Raw genomic sequence first — 19,926 nt, 5'->3', positions numbered from 1 at the left:
TTCAGCTGATCTCATTTTATTTGGATGCGCGATGCTGCTCTACCCAGATCTAACCAACTGGAACAACCCCCAATCATAACACTGCCCCCTACAGGCATGTACAGTAGCCATGAGGCATGATATTTCTCTCCTTACCCCATGCACCCACCAATCTGGAAGCAGGAACATCTGGACTCATCCAACCATCTGACCTTTTTCTTTGCTGCAGAATCCAATCTTTATGCTTCATACCAAATCAAAGTCTTAGCCTCACTGATAAGCGTGTTTTTTTTTTTAATACCACACAGCTGTTTAGTGAGTTTTCTTCACATGGTGTCTGTGGAAAAGTGCTTACTTTCACCATTAAACATAGCTTTCTCAGATCATTAGATTTTTTTAATGACCACATTTATTCTTTGAACAAGACAGTGAACAAGGTCATAACACAATTTTAGTAGTTTGGCAAGAGATTTTTCAGTGTATGCTAGTGTCTTCCAGCATGTTTGTTTCAGAGTGTTTAAAGTTCCTTCCTGCTTTCTTAGCTAAATCCAGGTGGAAGCTTTTTGGCTAGATGTTGCATGTTGCAGTTGGCATTAAATATCACCTGTTTTTTTTGTTTTTTTTTAATTAAGCATATTTAGCTACATGGCAATGTGATTCTTTTTTTGTAGGGCTCTACATATTAGAATATTAGATTAGATACATAGACATATTTTCTGCCAGACAAAAGCTGAATCAGGCCCAATCTCCTGTGTGCTTTAATCTGGACCTTAGCACAGCTAGGAGCATTTGCTCCGCAGACATCAGTGATCTTTAAGGAATGAGCCAACTTAAAAGATCGGAGATGTACTAGGACGCTAATCCAGTGGCTTAAAAACAATTAATACAATTTTCAAAATTGATTTGAAAACTGACTGGCAGTCAGTGTAGGGATGCTAGTATAGGAGATATGTAGTCAGTTAATAACCGTGCTGCAGTGTTTTGGACCAGCTGTACTTGGCTAACACCTGAATAAAGAAGAGTACAATAATGAAGTCGAGACAAAATAAAGGCATGGGTAGTTCTCTCAAACAGAGGAATGGCTTCACTTTTGCAATGTAGCCTTAGATAAAACAAGCTATCTTTAATAACAGCATGTCAGGGTCAATTCAAATAAATCCACTGCCACACATTTCATACACTGGATTATGTGATCATTGAGGGGGATTGCTTCCATATCACTTTTCTTTTTTTAAAGATGCTGCTTTAATATAGATTTAACTCTTAAATATTTGTGTATTTGATGGATTGTTCAAATCAATTTTTTTAAAGAAAAGATTGTGTGGTTTCATAGCAGTCCATAGTACAGATGTGCCTTTTGTCTTTGTGTTTACTAACATGTCCTCTCTTTGTTGGTCTGCAGTTGTTTTTGGACAAGGAGAAGGCTGAGGAGCTGTGGCTGCTAAGGCTGATCTCGCTGCGACAGGAGAGGCTGATGGGAAGCCCTGTGCCCTGAGCAGCATCGGTGACCCGAGAGGTCTTTCCTGTTCCCAGGACAGTTTCAGTCTACGTTTGAATCTCATTCATGTAGTCATGTTTGGTGTTATTTTCTTTTAGCACATGTCATATTTTCTCATATTTCAGGACATCACAATATGTTTTTATCCCCCTTCCTCTAATTTCTCTTAGCAATTATACAGACTAGTGAGACTTTGTACAAATAAACATTTTTTGGTTTCAATGTGTGCTGTTTGTGTGTGTTTTTGTTAAGATCAGCGTTTTTCTTTTGTTTTTACACATTTCATATTTAATGAAGGGAAATCTTACTGTCAGTTAAGGTCCAAGCTCTAACTACCTTAACTGAGCTCCAGGCTCTGGAGAGGCCAAACTATGGCTGTTTGTGTTTGTGTGTCTGGTTTGGGGTTTTTTTTGTTTGTTTTTTCCCTATCCAGATATGCTTTTACTGGTAGTGTGTTTGGGATCATTGTTATTCTGAAAAATCACACTGTTGCCAGTCAGGTGCTTTCCACATGTTATTTCAGCATCGATCAAAATTTTTCCATCAACTTTTTGCAATATCTCCAACACCACCGGCTGAAATGCAGCACCACACAATGACAGCACCACCATGTTTTGAAGATTGCTGTAGATACTTACTGTCTTTGCTGAGTCATTTATGTGTACCACTGGACCCAACACTGGTTCATCCCTTGAGTTAGGTACCTGACTGAAAGTAAGTGGAAAAAGCAGCTAACCACCCCAAAGGAAAACTTTGAGAGAGCATCTGAAAGCACGGAGAACTACTGATCAAGACCACTTAAAAAAAATCCAAGGAAGCCTGGAGCCTTGGAAGTAAAATAAAAAGAAGTGAGGGGTGAGCTACACAGTGCTCTGTGTGTTTGTGCAAATGAAAGCTGTCTTGTGCTTTGGTGTGAATGAAGTAGAATTGGACGTGACATGAAAGAAACAATACGAACTTGTGACATTTTGCATTTTATTTGTAAGGCTCCAAATTACACCATGGAGGGTTGCATAAGAATGAAACAGATGACTTCTCATCTGCCTAGGGCCTAAATATATATATAGATAACACACACATATATATATCAGATGTGTGCTTCTTAGTTATTTATGTTTGTGTTTGTTTTTAGTGCTGTATCCATGTTTCAGCAAGATTGGATCCAAGTCAGGGCTGAGTCTACACTCAGGTCTATTTGTGGAACTGCCAGATGGTAATCTATATTGCTTCTAGGATCCACTGTGTCACTCAAGTACTCTCCAAATAGTGAGTGTTGCGATGAAATAATAAATAAGAATGTGTGATTAACTAAGCGACAAAATTAAGCTTGCCTGTGTGGGCGCTTGCATGGGGTTAAGTACAACTTTTACTTGTGTGCATGGCCTCCTGGCATGTTCTGGGATAGGGTTACTGTTTAAACAGAGCCACTCTTAGAAATGTCTTCCAAGAATCACTCCAGCAGATGCTCCAGAGAGTTCCCTCATGTCACCGATATGTCTACTTTTTTTGTTATTTAGTGGCATAGCTTACTGTATGAATGTAACAGCTCCTTGTGTGAATAAGTCGGATAAACACACTTCAACTTTTTGCAGCAACGTACATTAACAGGATAAGAAACTTCAGTTTTCCAAGATATTTCGAGAGTTGCGTTGCCATAGCAGCCAGTCACAACACAGCGCGCGGAGAGAACCCGTTCGAACCCCCATGATGACCCAGCCAATTCGAGGGACGGATTCGTACCACGTGGTCTGCCGTCAGCGCGACTTTGCTTTTAACATAAGGTTGCCTGTCATCGCCTCCATAGTAACGATACCGAGGCTGAGCGGCGGGCTCCGGACACCTGTGGCGGATTTTTTCTAGAAAAACTTTACCGCTTCGAAAACACCTGAAAATGTTCAACAGCAGTCTCAGGGAGTTTGATGAAGATCCGTTCGTCTCGTGAGTAACTGAACCAGTGTGTTAAATGTTTCTGAAGAGCTGTCACTGTTCAAATCTGTTGGGTTTTCAGTTTGGAAGTCTTGCTAAGTCTCTGCATTCGTGTGTGTATTTGTCAATTTATCACGCAAGTGAACAGCAGTGGGAATATTGTTTTTAATAAAATCTGTCATTGGCACATTAGACCTAACTAAATTGACTGTATTATCTGTTGTTCGGTTAATTAGATGTGTAATATACAAGATAATAGCAGCCTGATAGTTTTCTTTGACTTAGTTATGTTACTGCCATTTTGCACTAAACACAGTAACTGTGATATGACACAGTTTTTAATAAGTTTAAGTTGTTATAGTTGGTTTTAATGTGAACCCCTTTACTTGTTAAAAATAAATACAAGGGCGTTACTTTGTGTCCATATTTGTTTTTGATGCAGCTTTCTATCATTATAAGGAAGAGCCAGTGCAGTTTGCAGAAAGTGTAGTATAGTGTCTACACTGGCACTGTGCTATCACTTAGTTAGGGCAGCCACACTTGACCCGACTTTTAAGGCAAGTGTTAAAGGTGGCTAAAATTATATTAGGAGTCCTTCGTATTTCAGTGTGTTGTCTTCAGTAAAGACTTTGTCTATAATGTGTTTCAAGCTCATGTAACTAAAAGATGTAAGTCATTCTGACATGTAAACATAAATCTTTTTTTATTTCTCTTTTCTTTTTCTTTTCTTTTCCTTAGCGAATATTGAGATGCACTTTGTCTTTACTACTTCTTCCTTTCCCACAGGGATCCTTTCCGTGCACATAGGGAGCATATGCGGCAGATGATGCGTAGCTTCTCCGAGCCTTTCGGTGGGGCCCTTATGCCAAGTCTAATGGATGGGAGAAACCGTGGCCACGAGATGATAGAACATCCTAGTTCATCCCATCCACTGAGAAACGAACACAGGGTGAGAAAGTGTTTCGTCAACTTGTAAACTCAGCTAACATGTAATAGACACCACCAGTTTAGCTCTACAAGGGAAATGAATGAAGCCTCTGCTTAAGTGTAACACTTATGATCTGTGAGTTTATAACCACAGATGGCTGGTATTTTGAGTTTACTAAGGCTATACTGGAAGCCTGCCACTGGCACCTCTCACTGAGGTATGGGGCCATGTGAGTCTTTGGTTTTGTGAAAGGGCAACCCCCTTGGCCTCTCTGGACAGTTATATCTAGCCCTGAAGAGCCCTATTTATAGTGCATTGTTCCACTGACACACTGCTTTCTTGCAAAAACATGCACAGTCTTAAAGCTTGAAAACTCCAAGGCATATGACCCCAAAGAATTCTGCTTTTCTCTGCTGAAGATAAGTGTTTATTTAGATATTACTTTACCTGGTCTGTCATCATTAAATGCAAGTCATATCCCAATAATCTTTTATTTCATGCAATTTGTCTTATACCCTGAGCTTAAGGCCATGGCTTTGCAACATATTTCCTCAAGATATGATGGTTAGACAGTATTCATTGACCAGATGACCGGAACTTTTTGATGTTAACTGTCCTCGATGTAATGAAATAACGAGTAGATAGGCCAGGGAGGGGTTAGTTTAGACCTGCTACTGCACCCGTTAACCTTTTCCAAATCGCCCCTCCACTGCCTACTTTTAGTCAAACTTAGTTCCCGTCACCTGCTTTAATCCCACTACCTCATGAGAGCCTGTATTTATATCCTTGATAATGACTTACATCAGAAGCCTGCCCTCAATCGCCAGCTGTCTGCTTTCTCTTTATTAGCACCATACCTTTAACTATCTAATGCCAGCTGAGAGGGAAGCTCTGACTACTTGTCTAATGAGAGTGGGAGAGGAAGTCTGCCACAACTATCTGCACGCACAGCCTATAGACCACCTTGAGCTTAAAACACTGAAAAGACAGAACCACCAGGTGATCTGGGTTTCCTTCAAGCAGTGGAGGCACTGCAGGGGGTCATGGACACAAGGCAAATCCTAGAAAGTGGGACTGACGGATTGCTCTGCACTGCTTCACCCTCTTGTTTAAAGCTTCAGCCTGCAGAATAAATAGGAGAGAGGTAAGGTGAGCGGAGGTGTGGTTCTCTACAGAGTGGCTGCTTCACCAGATCTGAGTCAATCTTAGTTAGGTTGGTCAGGGGCCTTGTTAGAGCTGTGCAGTTCAGGGAAAAAACACCCACTCATAACTTACAAATCCCAGGAACACAAACATGGCCCTTCAAGCTTCTTGAATTTAGGTCTGTGGGAGAATATAAGTATAGCATCCAGAAACAAATCTTTTAAAAACCTTCCTTTTTTTTTTTAATCAGACTTTTTTTTATTTCCCAGTGACTACTGGAGTTAACTTTAACTTTGGATAATGCTTCCCAATAATCGACCACAAGATGACAGCCAAGTGGTAAGACTGGCTTATAGTTTCTAGAAGATTTCTTCTTTGGTCAAGTAATTGCATCTCGCTGTGCCCTACCTCACGCGCTGGTTTGGAGCCCATCATGCACCATGTCATGTTTCTCCCAGCATTTGCTTGGAATCCTACCATCATCCAGATATGTGCAGTGTATGCTGCATGTGGATACAACACATCATGGAGACCCAGAAAAGTTAGAAGGAAGTACCACAAACTGACAGACTAAAGAAGTGGCTTTCAGCTTGTACTCTGCTGAGATGTCAAATCTGACAGTGTTCCAAACACAGGGTTTTGAAAAGCCTAACAGGTCCAGGAGCTCATCAGCCTGGGGCACTGAATAAACATCGAACGGTGGATCTTCATTCACCCTGTTATAGTCTACACATAACAGAACAGACACTTCCTCCTTCAAGTCAAGGACAAGAAAGGGGCTACACTGAAAGCTGTTGTGCTGCTCTGTTGTTTCCTTTAACAGCAAATATGGTTTACAGAAACCTGTTGTGTTAGGGTTCTCTTACACTGTTTTGTTAAAACAACAATCAGAAGACCTACTGTGTGGTAAGACATATGAAATGAAGTCTCTGCTTTGCCTCATTTATCTGAAGATAAGGAGAAATGCCGCCCAAGAGTGGTCTGAAGCTGTGCAGCTGTGTTATTGTCTTTGCAGTGGCTTGTATGTACAGATGTCACGGACACTCAGCTTATTCATTGTTGCTCTTTTCATCCATCTGTTTGGCAGAATGTGCCTTGGCAATGCTGCCGCAATTAGCGGCTGCACGACAGACAGCTCACTCTCTCCCTCTAACTGTTCTCCAATATCACAGGCACAAATGTGCACGCAAAAATACATCATTAAAACATCTTCGCAAGCATAATTAGGCGTAGTCGCAGCTTACAAAGTAACATGGATGCAATGATACACACACTGACAACATAAATGCTGGAAGACTTGTACTTCTTGTATTCGCTTACCAAGCATTAGATTCTCAGCAGGACAATAAGTCCTGCCTTACCTTCCATGGCTGCTTTGAGTACTCACATTTCTCTGTCGCTTGCCAATATCAACCACCGGGTTTATATTACATTTCAAAACACGTCTTCATCTAGGCATTTGTTTACAAAAGTATCACTGACAATCAAGCCTCACTGTAATTCTACAGTTGGTTCTGTTTAGTTAGGGTTACAAAGAGATGTGGTAACTACCAGCGAAAGAGCTGGTGTGAGCTCTTTTTTTTGTTGCTGATTAATATTCTGTTTACACTGAATAAAAAAATCTATAAAAATGTAGGAAGTTAACTTTATTCGCCTATTGTTAATCACCTGACTCAGAGCCTCTTTACCTTCTCTGTAGTCGTTTAGCTCTGAGAGAACAAATTTAACAGAAAACTTTCTGGTGATTTATAACTTCTTTGGTTCCTGCAGCCTGCCTCGGGATGCAAAGTTGTAGGTTTAATATCAAACTGACAGACAGAAAAGATCAATTTTCAGCTATCCACCAGCCAAAAATAATGTGTAACATGTAGACCACATTATTTTTCACCCTCAGTCTCTCCTCTGCTCAACCCTGGTCTAAATATAATGCTGGCAGATATGTAACTGGCATTTATTAGTTCATAGATGCCACTGTGGGATAAAAATGGCTGTGGGGGCCTCATAGATACGGGTCAGGAGCATTTTACATCAGCTTGACCTTTGAAAAGAGCTGAGAGAGCAGCCTTGGACTCTGGGACCGCTGTGAGATTCCTGTCCTCAGTGGTCCACCCTGCCCACTGAAGCCTTCCTAGAATGAAGCTCAGTTTCAGTGTTCAAGCCACACTAATCTCTGGCAATGCGACCCAATTACACTTGGAACACAAGTCACTCAACACCCCACTGATCACGCACAATACCACTGTGCATCACACTCAATGAAAATCCATTGGCACACATCATGATGGCAGTTGAGATGTTTATCCAGGGTCAAAGGGTCACAAACACCTGTGATTTTGGCCGAGGGAACACAGACTCTGAATGAAGCCTGCAGGCTGGCCCCTCCTGGTTTCTCACTCCTTACACTTCCAGAAGATTCAAGGCCTTGAACGCCTGTGCTTTGAGCTATGTGGGGAGTTGTGTGTGACCGTGTCAAGGGCTTACTTACTGATGTACGAAAATCTAACAGCTACTGGCAATAACCACAGCAAACACATGGAAAGTCTACAGTTTTTGTATGTAGCAACATATCACTGAGCTAGAACATGTATGTACAGTTGTCCAAAGTTTACACACACTCATCATGGGCATCAATGTCATGCTAATTGCTAATGTCATGCTTTTAATGATTTGTTTGAACTGTTTTTTTTTTTCAGGTTAAAATGATTGTACAGCATACAGATTTTCTCTAACCCACATTGAGTCAAAAGGAAGCATATAGGCTCAAATAAATACATACACTAACGTAAATCATTTAATGAGTAGTGCTAAAGGTTCTACAATGTCTTTCAACTTGATGAGGGCAAGTACATGTGAACTTATGATCACAAGTGTATAATGCAGACATTTTTACTATTATTGTTCCAAATTATTCAAATATTATGTGTGAAGTTGTGTTGCTAAACTGGTGTAGTTTGACTCCTCAGGATATGAGCCGGTCGTTGTTGCCGTTTGGTGGGATTGACAGTACGGTCAGTAGAGTTCTCTTTTGTTCATTAAAACTCATGTGACTTTCTCATATATAGGCTATGTGTGTGCTCCTAAGTCTGTAACTAGTTCTGTCCACTACTGTTTGTCCAGGAACCAGCACTCATCGACCATTTCTTCTGATCCATTTATATGCCACTACTCCATGCTATTAACTTCTGCCAACTCTCTGCAAAAATGTCTTGTCCTTGTCTCTTTATGCTCTCCTTTTTTCTCTTCTGTTTTCCCTTACCCTGTAACCAGTTGTAATGGATGGTTCCTCACCAGTCCCCTAAACCCTGAGTATTTCCTCATAACGTATTGTTTGGGGTTTCTCCCTAATGTTGTAGGTTGGTTACCTTAAAATATTAAGCAAGAAGTAAAACTGAATTGAACTCCAAATTTATACTATCACATTACTCTTTCAAGGCTTTAACACTTTAAAGTCAAAGTTAATCATGAAATGGTGTTTGGGAGATGATTAGTAACATAAATATTATTGTGGTGCTAGATTACACCCAAACACATACATTACTTGTAACAATACTCAGAATACATGAAGGCAGAGTCTATTTTTAAACTTCTGAAAAAAATACAAAGAATAATTCCTATGAAAACTCTGTGACCAGTATGTGGAATGACTGGCGGGTTGCTTTAGTAGTTTTACATAATCTAGTTTGTAATGGTCTCAACTATGGCATCATCGTCGTTGTTTGGCACAATTAAGATTATGTCTTAGCTATGTATAGTAGTTTAAAAAATGTGCTTGGTCTTTGTCTTACTCTGAGAAGTTATAAGGATGTAACCATAGTGGTTTGCAGTTTCTGAAGTACAAGGCTGATGATGCGTCTGTTTCTGTAAGATCTGGGTTCATTTAATTAGGGGAAAACCCGGCTTGACAAAAGCAGCACAGAAACATTTGAAGTTATCCACTTTTAATATATCTATGCAAGGAAAATCCAGATTAAGGAATCCTCTGCTGTACTTGCTTAAACTTTTGTCACGAATGCCAGGAGGTAACGTGATACAGTATTGTGAAGTGATAAAATGTGTCCCAGGCAGCAAATGTGTAAGATACATGTACGGACTTCACTGCGCTAAATGTATGTTTGTACGCATGCTGCAGCTGTTTATGAGCTGAAAATGTTTTGTGACCCAGTGGCATGTGAGCCCAGCCATCAAATGACTGTTATTATTTTCCCGTTGTGTCTGCACAGGACTTGATGAGAAACCCTTTCGGTGTGTTTGACAACATGATGGCCAGCATGAGAAATAGGATGGAGGGAATGCACAGAAACCTTGTGAGTTTACGTGCAGCCTCTTCCTTCTTGGCTTTCTCAGACTCACCTGCCCTCAGTCTGAAACAGTCGCCTCCCTGAGCCTGTTTCTCTTGGCAGTTTCTTCCTGTTAAAAGGAGTTTTTCCTTCCCACTGTTGCCAAGTGGTTGCTAATAGTGGGTTGTCCGATTGTTGGTGTTTTCTCTCTATTAACTTACAATATAAAGTGCCTTGAGGCAACTATTGTTGTGATTTGGAACGATTTAACTAAAACTGAATTGATATTGAAAATTATGTTATACAAAAGGCGATTGCCTGACAGTATTTGTTTCTGTGTGTTTCAGGAGAATATGTCCGCAGATTCAAACACCCACTCATTTAGCTCCTCATCAGTAATGACATATTCAAAGGTTGGAAATGAGCCTCCCAAGGTCTACCAAGCAACTGCGTCAACACGCTGTGCCCCAGGAGGGGTAAGTAACCCTGTGGATGTATTACTGCACTATATTATATCAAAACTAAATGCATGTTAGTGCTGTAAGTTTCCAGTCCAACATGAGAAACGTCTACACTTTGACTGTCATATACTCTCAATATGAGCTTGTTTTATTACATTTTTTATTATTATTATTACAGCTTTCCTTGTAACTCCTATGTCACATGACTTTAATGATATGTGCTTATTTTTAACACGCCCCAGATCAAGGAGACCCGGCAAGCAATCAGAGACTCTGAGAGTGGTCTTGAGAAGATGAAAATCGGACACCACATCCAGGACAGGGGGCATGTTGTTGAGAAGAAATACAACAAGAAAACAGGAGAGAAGGAGTTCAACCAGGACTTTCAAAATATGGATGAATGTATGTTATAACTTTACTATTTCTGTATGTAAAGACTGCAAAAATGTATTCTCCCTCAATTTTTTTAAGCGTGCCACCATAGTTTTATGATATGTTTGGATAAGTTGGTAACACTTTATAATACGACCCACGACTAAGGGCGTAATTCCCCTGTAATTTAATGGAATTTCCGTGTATTTTATTTGAAATTACAATGTCATTTTACTTATACAAAAAGTTAAAAGTAGGTACACTACAGTAAGGCGGCAACAAGTCAGATTTTTACAAGAAACAAAGAAAAAACTATACACTAAGTAAATGTAAGTAATTTTGCTTAATGCATAAGTATTTTTAAGTATTATGTAACGTCAGTTATTTTACAGGAAATGAGACATAAAATATACTTCAAGTAATTTTAGTACAGTGTAAGCAATTTTGTGTGTAATTTTATCATAATTTTGTGGAACAACAAACAACATTACAAATTTGTAATGGAGTGGATTCATCTTGGCCCCTTACATCTTTTATAACATTACTTATCCATTACTTAAAATTACTTACAATGTAATTATTTCTTTATTTTCTTTAAAAAGAATCTGACTTGTTGTTATTGTGTGTCTACCTTGAAGTATCTGTAGGTAAATAAAATACATTGTAATTCCATAAAACATATACTGAAATTCCATTTAATTACAGGGTAATTATGTCCTTAGTTTTTTGTTTTTTTTCTCATTTTTAATTTTTTTTATTTTAATTAATAACATGCCAGCTGAGTCGTGTAAAGTCTTAAAGGGCAGGTGTGTAGGGATGGATATGTATCAGCTAAACTGGAATGCAGTGTTCATAATGCTACGTAATAACAGGATTGCTTAATAAGAGCTCTTTGTGTTTACTTGGTAGATGTACAGATAAATCAAACACTTTCTGTAGGGACTTTTACATTTTAATGTTGACACAAAATCTGACCTATACCATAGACCCATCCTTCAGTCCATCCATCAATTTACTTCTGGTATTCCAGTTCAAGGTCAGAGTTTTTCCCAAGCTGTCATAGGGTGAGAGGCAGCGTACATCCTGCACACATCGCCCTATAGTCTCATCTAAATGATTAAAAACAGCGAAGGAGGTACACTTAATTGGTCTCAGCCTGTAGCTTTACTAGATGTCACTGAATTCTACACAACAGTTGTTTAAAGTGATCAGAACGTTTCGGGTGAAGAAATGTAAAAGGCTTTTACAACGCCAAATTTGAGGGCACAGAACTCCAGGAGATGACCAGCTTGTCTTTACATTTTTAATTCAATCTGTCCTTAGTAGCGGGCGGTATTATAAAGCGTTACCAACAAGTTCCATGAAAACTTTATGTTTAAAAAACATTCAGATAAAAATGTTATACTACTATGAAATGCCAGTGTTTAGGTCTTTCTAGGCCCTGAGTCTGCCTAACACGATAATAATTCCTCAGCTGAAGCACAGTCTTTTGATGATGAGTGGCAGCAGGAAGTGTCCAAGTTTCAGCAAACCGGGCCCATGTCTCGCTTGAACGAACCACAACCCCGTGTTGTTCACCAGGCAGCCCTCACCGGTCCTGAGCAGGCCCACAGGTTGGATTATTATGTAGTGCTGCAGACAGTTGAGAAACTCCAGATCAGCATCAAATGACAAACATATGGAAGATACGTATTTAATTTTTGTCTTTGTTTTTGTGTTTCCTGCAGAGACCAACCAAGGAGCAAGGCTAAAGGAAAACAGAAAAAGTGAGAGCTCAGGGACGACGAAGCAGTGTGCAATAAAGTTGTTTGTTTTTAAACAGCATACAGTACAAACTGGTGCCCTTCTTACCCACAAACACAGTCAAACCACTGACCTGGATTTTAAAAGGTCAAGCTGTGTCTGGTTTTTCAATATTTTGGCTCAGTTACTTACATTTCACACTACTGCTGCACATTTTCTGAAACATGCTGCACAACTATGAGAATGCTAAACTTTTTCAGCACTTAGTTTGAATCGGTGCACTATTTACTACACATAAATGGTAAGGCGTTTGGCACTACACGAGACAAAAGAATTATTAAAAACTAGAAAATGTTTATATCTCTGGGGCATTAATGATATAGAAATGTAATGCATTGAAATTGCAAAAGCAGTTATAGTGCACTTTGAATATGCTTGGTTTCATTATATTTTTTTTCCTTGTGGATGTAGTGATGTCATCATATTGGGGTAACACATTCAATACGCAGTTGATTTCATCAGTTTCTCGTATTGTCTTTTTTAATATTGTCATGCAGCCAGACCGGAGAGAACATAGTGAATTACTGAGCTGTGTGGAATGCGCTAATGCACTTAGATCATACCTGTTTTGTTTGAGATTATGTTGTCTTGTACCTGATGCGATAGATATGAACTTTATCTGCTGTAATCTATGTAAAAAGAACTATTACCCTTCTCTTTTTATATTGTTAATTTGGTGTTGTCTCGCTTTTCATCTGATGAACTCCGTTCTGCATTGCACAAACTGTCGACGTGTGAATTTTTCTCAGTGATTTGTGTATTTTTACGAGCTTTAACAGTGAAGAAAATGTATCAACTGAAAATAAAAATGATAAGACTAATCTGTTGGGTTTTTTTTTAACTATATACAAAGGTTATCCTCAATATTTGGAAGTCAGTCTGAATACTGAATAACTAGAAAAAAATATGTATGTTTGGTGTAGCACTACAAAAGGTTCACGACCATAAGCCAGTGTCGTAATGAACCCCTTGTCTCTAGGAGTGACCTGGGGTGGTATTTTTGGATCTAAGCACTTGTCAGTAGCTCAGATCGGTCTGAGATGTTACACAGCTGCAAGCGTGCCTCTCACATGTTTCTATATCAGACTGCATACATCCCAGAGATTCAGCTACAATTGGAAGAAGCTGCAGAAACCTGACCTGTTAACAAAGTCCTCATTCCCCCTCTGAATACACAGCACAAGGGCCAAAAGAGCATGATGGTATGTAAATATAGAGTGCTGTGCAAAAGTCTTGAGACACCTTTCATTTCATTATATTTTGCTTCTAATGACTCAGACCTTTACTGAAGAGCTCTGTACATTGGCTGCTTTTTCAATCATTTTCAGTCCAGTCCTTATGCCTGAACCATTTTTTTAGAAGTGCTTTTTTTATTAAGCCACTTAACACTGACTTATTCAAGCATAAAGGCACCATATTCAAGGGATGAACCATGTTTGAGCCTTCACAGACAAATGAGCAAAACAATTTTAAATATTATCTTTAGACGCTTTGTCATTAGCAGCCTGTCATAAAAACACATAATTTATTCACATTTCTTTAGCTGAATTTATGAAAAACCCCAACAATAACATATGTTGACATTAAATACTATTTTTTCACCAACAAAGTGATTCCCAAAGATATATTAGCAGAAAACTTGCATATTTCTGCATTGTGTCCAGCTTGTCCTTCAAAAAATTAGGAAACTGGATAAGTGAGAGACAAAAGAAGAAGTGACAAGCTTAAAAAAACTAATTGCAGCAGAGGAACGGTATCTGAAAGTCACATCCTTAAGAAACATGAAAAATTTCAGCAAATGTTTGGTACAAATCATTGTGACTATGAACAGGGGAGGTCAGGGGAGAGGTACATCAGTGAGCGCCCTCGCCATCTGTAAAACATGGTTAGTCTGAGGTGTGTCGCGGTTTGGGGCTATAGTTCAGCAGTGGTGTTGAGAATACTGCAAAAATTAATGGACTTCTGAGCACAGGAATATGCCACTAGATTTTGATCCACCATGTGGAAAACACCTGATGGGCAACATCTTCATTTTTCAGCATGACAATGATCCCAAATAGATAACTGGATGGACTTGTTCATTTATACTTACTCATTCACACAAAAACATCTTTCTACACGTAAGTGCTTTGTAACCAACATTCACACACATTCAGAGAGCAACTTAGGGTTCAGCATCTTGCCCAAGGATACTTTGGCACAGACCAGAGAAGCTAAGGAACAAACCACAAACCTTCCAGTTAGTAGATGATTTGTGCTACAACCACACCAGTGTGGGAATCATCTTGACAGGGAACTGAGCAAAGGAGCAGAGCTTTAAATGTCCTTCAAGAAGCCTGGAGAACTATTCCTATTTAAATAAATAAATAAACTATTTAGAATAAGCTACCATTCTGTCCTTAGAGCACAGAGACCTCAGCTTTTACTCGCTGAATGTGAGCATCTTTAGGACGGTCATTTTATCCCAGTGGCTCTTTATCTTTATTTCCTTATCAAAGCACTTTACTGAAGACAAAGTTAAAATACGCTGTAATCCATTTGCTGTTTTTAGAATCTTTTTCTACAGTCATTATGGCTCCTGCATGCACAGCTGATCTGTTCATTACATAAATACATAATATGCTAATAAATGACAACCCCCCCTTCCCCAATTGTGCACCTTGAATAAACAGAAAACATAAGTAGAAAGATTTTATTAGGAATACAAATGTGTTATAAAAGACTTCACCTGCGCCTCTGCCGCCACCTGCTGGTCATCTTCCAACATAACGTCTGTCAGAATTATTTACTAAGTGGTGGCAAAAACACAACTTCACACTCCACCAAATATACATGACCTTTTGACCTGCTGACATAAATCATCATCATGACCAATGTAGCATGAAAGTGAGAAGTAAATATTTTACAATTCTGTCACCTTTTACAAAACACCTGGTGCATAAAGAGCTGTAACCATCAGTCCAAATCTACATGATTCCTTGAGGCTGTCCCTTTCCTGCAATCTTCTTAGAACACTCCAGCAAAGCGTTGTGGATATCTTTGGCACAGGAGATCTGAGATTTGATCATGCCGAGGTACTGGGCATATGACATGGACTCTGTCTGGACGGTGTCTGGCTTGGTGGCTGTCGGGACCAGGTTGGGTGAGTGTTTGGCACTGTCGATGCTCTGTGAGAGGCACTCATATGCTAGTCGCTGCATAGAGAAGAGAAAATTTCAGTTTGTGGAAGAAATCTTAAGTGTAGATACAGTACAGTGGTCCCTTGTTTATCGTGGGAGTTACATTCTAAAAAATAACCCGCGATAGGTGAAATCAGCCAGAAAGTAGCCAGCTTTATTTTTTTACAATTATTATAGATGTTTTAAGGCTGTAAAACCCCTCACTACACACTTTATACAATTTTCTCTGACAGGCATGAACATTTTCACACTTTTCTCTCTTGTTTAAACACTCTCAAATTTCAAACCTTCATAGAAAAATAAGTTCAGTATTATAGAATGAAACCAAAGTCACCCGCGGTTGCCTTTAATGGTGCAAAACGTTTTGTCGACATTATTGTGTTTGTTGGGAAGAAAACTTACAAACATACAGTGCAGCACCTCAGAGGTACACTGCTAGCGATCGAAGATTTATGTAAATTTGACAGGACGCAGAACACAATGACACTGTAAAGTAAAAAAAAGAAAAAAACGAAACAAAAAAAAAAAAAACATGGAAAATTGCACAAAAAAAATCTGCGAAACAGCGAGGCTGGGAAAGGTGAACCACATTATAGCTAGGGACCACTGTACATGCTAGATTTGTTCAACACAATTAAACCCTTTTAGATTTGACTGATAACTCTTCTTTAATTTTAATGCTTTTGTCAATAGTCAGTCTTGAGTTAAGTTCTTTTTCATCCATTTAAGTCATTAAAACATATCACAATGAGATTGGTTTAACACAATTTAAATATTTGTAATGTTTTGTAAGAAAAAAGGTCTACAGTCATATTTAGTTTTTAGGGGTACAGTTATGATCTCCTACAGAAATGGCAAAACACTCACAAAAATCAACACATAAATTTGTGCGGATGTCCGTTTTTATTCCATGATGGATTATTTGTTTGTTTGAATCTTACCAAACACAGCTCAAGTTGATCGCAAAGGGCATAAAACTCCTCCAGGCTTTTGTCAAAGCGCTGAACTGTCACTGAAGTGTCGCTGGTTTTGCTAAAACAAAAGGAAAAAAAAGACACACATAGAAATGAATCAGAAGGCTGCTTGACACAGACATACAGATCAGAGGTTGCCACAAACCACGCTACTTACATGCCGTTGTCAATCGTCGTGTTATATGCCAAATTCAGGGAGGCGATTCTCATTACATTCTGCATTGGAAAGAAGTAAAGTAAATTCACAGTATGTTTCAGATCAATATTGAGCCAGGCAAAGAATCCCTTCCTAAGTGTCTACAACAGATTTTGAATAATAGTGAATTAGTGACTAACGATCCTTATTAATGTTTCAAAGAACAGGAAGATAGTATATTTTTAGGTTTTACATGACAGTCAAAACGATTTAAATATATTTTATTCAAAGGAAAAATGTCAAGATAATTCTAGAACTGATTGGCTGTTTAACTACACATTTACACAGGACTTTACAGGACCCGGCCAAATATGGTGGGAGGCAGGCAGTTCCCATGGCAGTGTGAAAGTCCCCTTTGACCTCCGTCACCACTGTCCAATAAAAATAATAAAAATACACATCAAGAGGCGTGGGATGTACAGTTTCACGATTTCAATATTCACTAAAATCACAGTTTAATTTAAGTAGAACCACACTGGTGGATCTAAAATCCACCTCAATAGATCGGGATTAACGTCATTGTACAAAAAATTTGAAGCACCTGTACAACAGTATCAAATTATAAAATATATTTTTATGCATACTGAGTGACTTTCGGGAAAGTTATCAAATTTCAGGCTAAAAGAATTAAATTTGTTTTGTTTTTGTTTTTTACTGCTGTTAAATGTCAAAACGAACAGTATGTGAGGTGAGGTGAGGTGAGGTGAGGTGAGGGTTGTAGATTTCACTGTCTGGGATGGGAAATCGTTAGCAAGTTAAGCTATTCAATCTTCAGCCAGCTACATGCGCAGCACTTACCTGTAAGCTCTCCTTTAGCTGCGGTATAAGCATCTTAAATCTCTGAACTGGGTCAAAGTCTTGCTGTTGACTCAGTTGCTGTTGCTGTTGCTGTTGTTGTTGCTGCTGTTGTTGTTGCTGCATTGAAGCAGACTGTTGTTGTAATCCGGGCTGAGACATCGACCCTCCTGGTTGCGGCTGCTGAGACGCCATCTTGTTCTGCTGTGACTAGAATATCCGGAAAAATATCCGGTTCTATAATTTTCAAAATAAAAGTAATTCTTAAGAAGGCCACTGAAGGAAGAGGGCAGGGAGGAGTATAAAATAAATTAAAAAAACAACAAAAAACCCCTCAAAATTTTATATATTAAAGCGGCACCTTATATTATACATTTTAATTGGATTAAGCAACAAACAAATACTTGATATTTTAGCACAGAGTCACCACATTATTATAAACTTCCAGACTTTGAAGAGACCTTGTAATGAAATGGGTCCATTCAGAAGAAAATAACAGACTCATTTAGGTTAGGTGATAGCTTTTGTGTGTCAATTTGCCACTTTAATGTAAAAAAAGTTGTTGTTTTTTACACTCCCCACGCCCTGTCCCTTAGTTTTTTCCTACCTTCTGTGGCCCTAATACGCTGTTGTACAGTCTTGATTATTTTGAAATACATGTACAACCTTATTCATTCCCAGAGATACTGTTTTTATTAATTGTAATAATACTTTAGTTTGTTTTCCGTGGTTCTTTGTTCATTTACATAAAAATACAATTTTTATTTTGCAATATTTAATGTATTTTCTGTACATATACCAATGATTGTATGAATGACTTTAAAAAAATTACAGGCTTTGCAAAGCAGGAACAAATAAGGAAGACCTCAGAGATTCGTGGATGTAATGATGAGAGATGCTGAGGATAGGGTGATATGGAGGCAGGTGATCCGCCTCCTAAATAAGCAGTTTAAAGAAGAAGAAAGAGGTCTTTAAGGGGAGGAAAGAGAGATAGGCTGTGTCCCAATTCAGGGTATGCACGCTTGAAGTACGCACACTACGCGTACTACGGACGGTGCGTACTATAAGTACGGGAAATGCGGAAGTGAGAGGCTTGTGAAATGGGACGGTCTAGCCTTCGTCGCGCTGTTCAGGTTGCCTAGCAACCATGATACTAACCGCGAGAAACGTGTCATACAGCAGTGTGTGACAGAAATGAAGGAGAAAAAAATGTTCTGTTGGTCATTCATTTTTGTCATGACATCACTTTGATTAGTTGAGTATCTGAGGCTGAGACCACGGGACTGTAAATATATATATATATATATACATATATATACATATAGAAGTAGAGGCTTTAAAACCAAGTTAACGCTGAAAGTTCAAACATCACTAATGTCACATAACTTTGCCGACATGTGGCCAACAGTCATGTTGGCCACAGTCATTAAACATTCGCACATAAATAAGTGATATTCAATACTTACTTTTGCCAGTTCACTCTTCGGCCGCTCCCTTCTGCCGTATTTTGCGGCAAAATTATCCACACCCACCGCTGCGCTATGAATTGTGGGATATATGGGACCACGAAGCGTGCACCGGACCACGCTTGATATTTGGGGAAATCGACGGCGCATTTGGAGTATGCATTTGAAGTACACTTTGAATTGGGACAGCCGTCGTCGCGTGGCGGTGACGTATTCGCACTTGAAATGCGTACTTCAAGCGTGCATACCCTGAATTGGGACACAGCCATTGATTCAGCTAAAAAAAAAAAAAAACTCTAGGCTATGTCCACACGTACACGGGTATTTTTGAAAACGGAGATTTTCCGTTTTCGTTTTAAAAAATAATCCCGTCCACACGTAAAGGCAGAAATGAAGGAAAACGCTGCTAGGAACATGCCAAAGCAGCAGGTGGCGCTATATTCCTAACCGTGTAGAAATGTTGGCCAATCAGAAGTCTAGAAGCCTCGGTGGGAAATAGTAAACAAAGCTGGGGCATAGAAGCAGAACTGAGTCGTATGTGTGGAGGGACAGTAACTGTGTGTGTATATGTAAGCATTTAAACACTGCAGAGAGTACAATTAACAGTAACAGTATTGTAGAAATTCATTTCACCCAAACAACAACGTGGCGCACACTGTGACGTCAAAAAAGGCGCACACCTTTGACGCTGCGTTTTCTCCGTTTTTCTCGTCCACACGTAAATGCAAAAACGGAGTTTTAGAAAATATCCACCCTGGCAGGAGTTTTTAGAAATCTCCGTTTTCAGTGACCGAAAACGCCGTTTACGTGTGGACGAAAGGTGCAAACGCATAGAAAAATCTGCGTTTTCAAAAATACCCGGGTACGTGTGGACATAGCCCTAGTTTATTGTAATATTCTCCAGTCCAGTAGGTGGCGATAAAACACAT

The 19,926-nt window shown here is 39.2% G+C and overlaps 3 protein-coding genes across 5 annotated transcripts in view; 2 read left to right on the top strand and 1 right to left on the bottom strand.

Moving 5' to 3' along the window:
* The window catches only part of rsrc1 (arginine/serine-rich coiled-coil 1), a 121,020-nt gene extending 119,321 nt beyond the window's left edge, over window positions 1-1,699 (top strand). Inside the window, exon 10 of the mRNA XM_063493407.1 lies at window positions 1,382-1,699. Within this exon, the coding sequence (XP_063349477.1) occupies window positions 1,382-1,474 (93 nt within the window). The 3' untranslated portion in view covers window positions 1,475-1,699. The remainder of the gene's footprint in view (window positions 1-1,381) is intronic.
* A 1,383-nt stretch (window positions 1,700-3,082) lies between these two features.
* mlf1 (myeloid leukemia factor 1) lies at window positions 3,083-13,199 on the top strand. Of its 3 annotated transcripts, XM_063493334.1 has the most exons (8): window positions 3,083-3,415; window positions 4,190-4,352; window positions 8,438-8,482; window positions 9,695-9,778; window positions 10,099-10,227; window positions 10,455-10,614; window positions 12,059-12,197; window positions 12,312-13,199. In XM_063493334.1, the coding sequence occupies exons 1-8, from the start codon at window positions 3,369-3,371 to the stop codon at window positions 12,352-12,354; spliced, it is 810 nt and encodes a 269-aa protein (XP_063349404.1). In that variant the 5' UTR covers window positions 3,083-3,368; the 3' UTR covers window positions 12,355-13,199. The 3 variants fall into 3 exon arrangements, with proteins under 3 accessions (XP_063349404.1, XP_063349406.1, XP_063349407.1); XM_063493336.1 differs by lacking the exon at window positions 8,438-8,482; XM_063493337.1 differs by lacking the exons at window positions 8,438-8,482; window positions 9,695-9,778.
* Window positions 13,200-14,765: 1,566 nt separating this feature from the next.
* med29 (mediator complex subunit 29) lies at window positions 14,766-19,268 on the bottom strand. Its single transcript, XM_063493293.1, has 5 exons — window positions 18,998-19,268; window positions 17,535-17,741; window positions 16,698-16,756; window positions 16,508-16,598; window positions 14,766-15,581 (listed from the first exon to the last, which is right to left on the bottom strand). Exons 1-5 carry the CDS (start codon window positions 19,145-19,147, stop codon window positions 15,354-15,356), a joined length of 735 nt encoding a protein of 244 aa, XP_063349363.1. The 5' UTR covers window positions 19,148-19,268; the 3' UTR covers window positions 14,766-15,353.
* Window positions 19,269-19,926: the final 658 nt, after the last annotated feature.

This window comes from Pelmatolapia mariae, linkage group LG14 (assembly GCF_036321145.2).
Source record: "Pelmatolapia mariae isolate MD_Pm_ZW linkage group LG14, Pm_UMD_F_2, whole genome shotgun sequence".
NCBI classification, from domain to species: Eukaryota; Metazoa; Chordata; class Actinopteri; order Cichliformes; family Cichlidae; genus Pelmatolapia; species Pelmatolapia mariae.
Note: the sequence above shows the minus strand (reverse complement) of the source record. Positions and strands in the feature narration are given on the sequence as shown.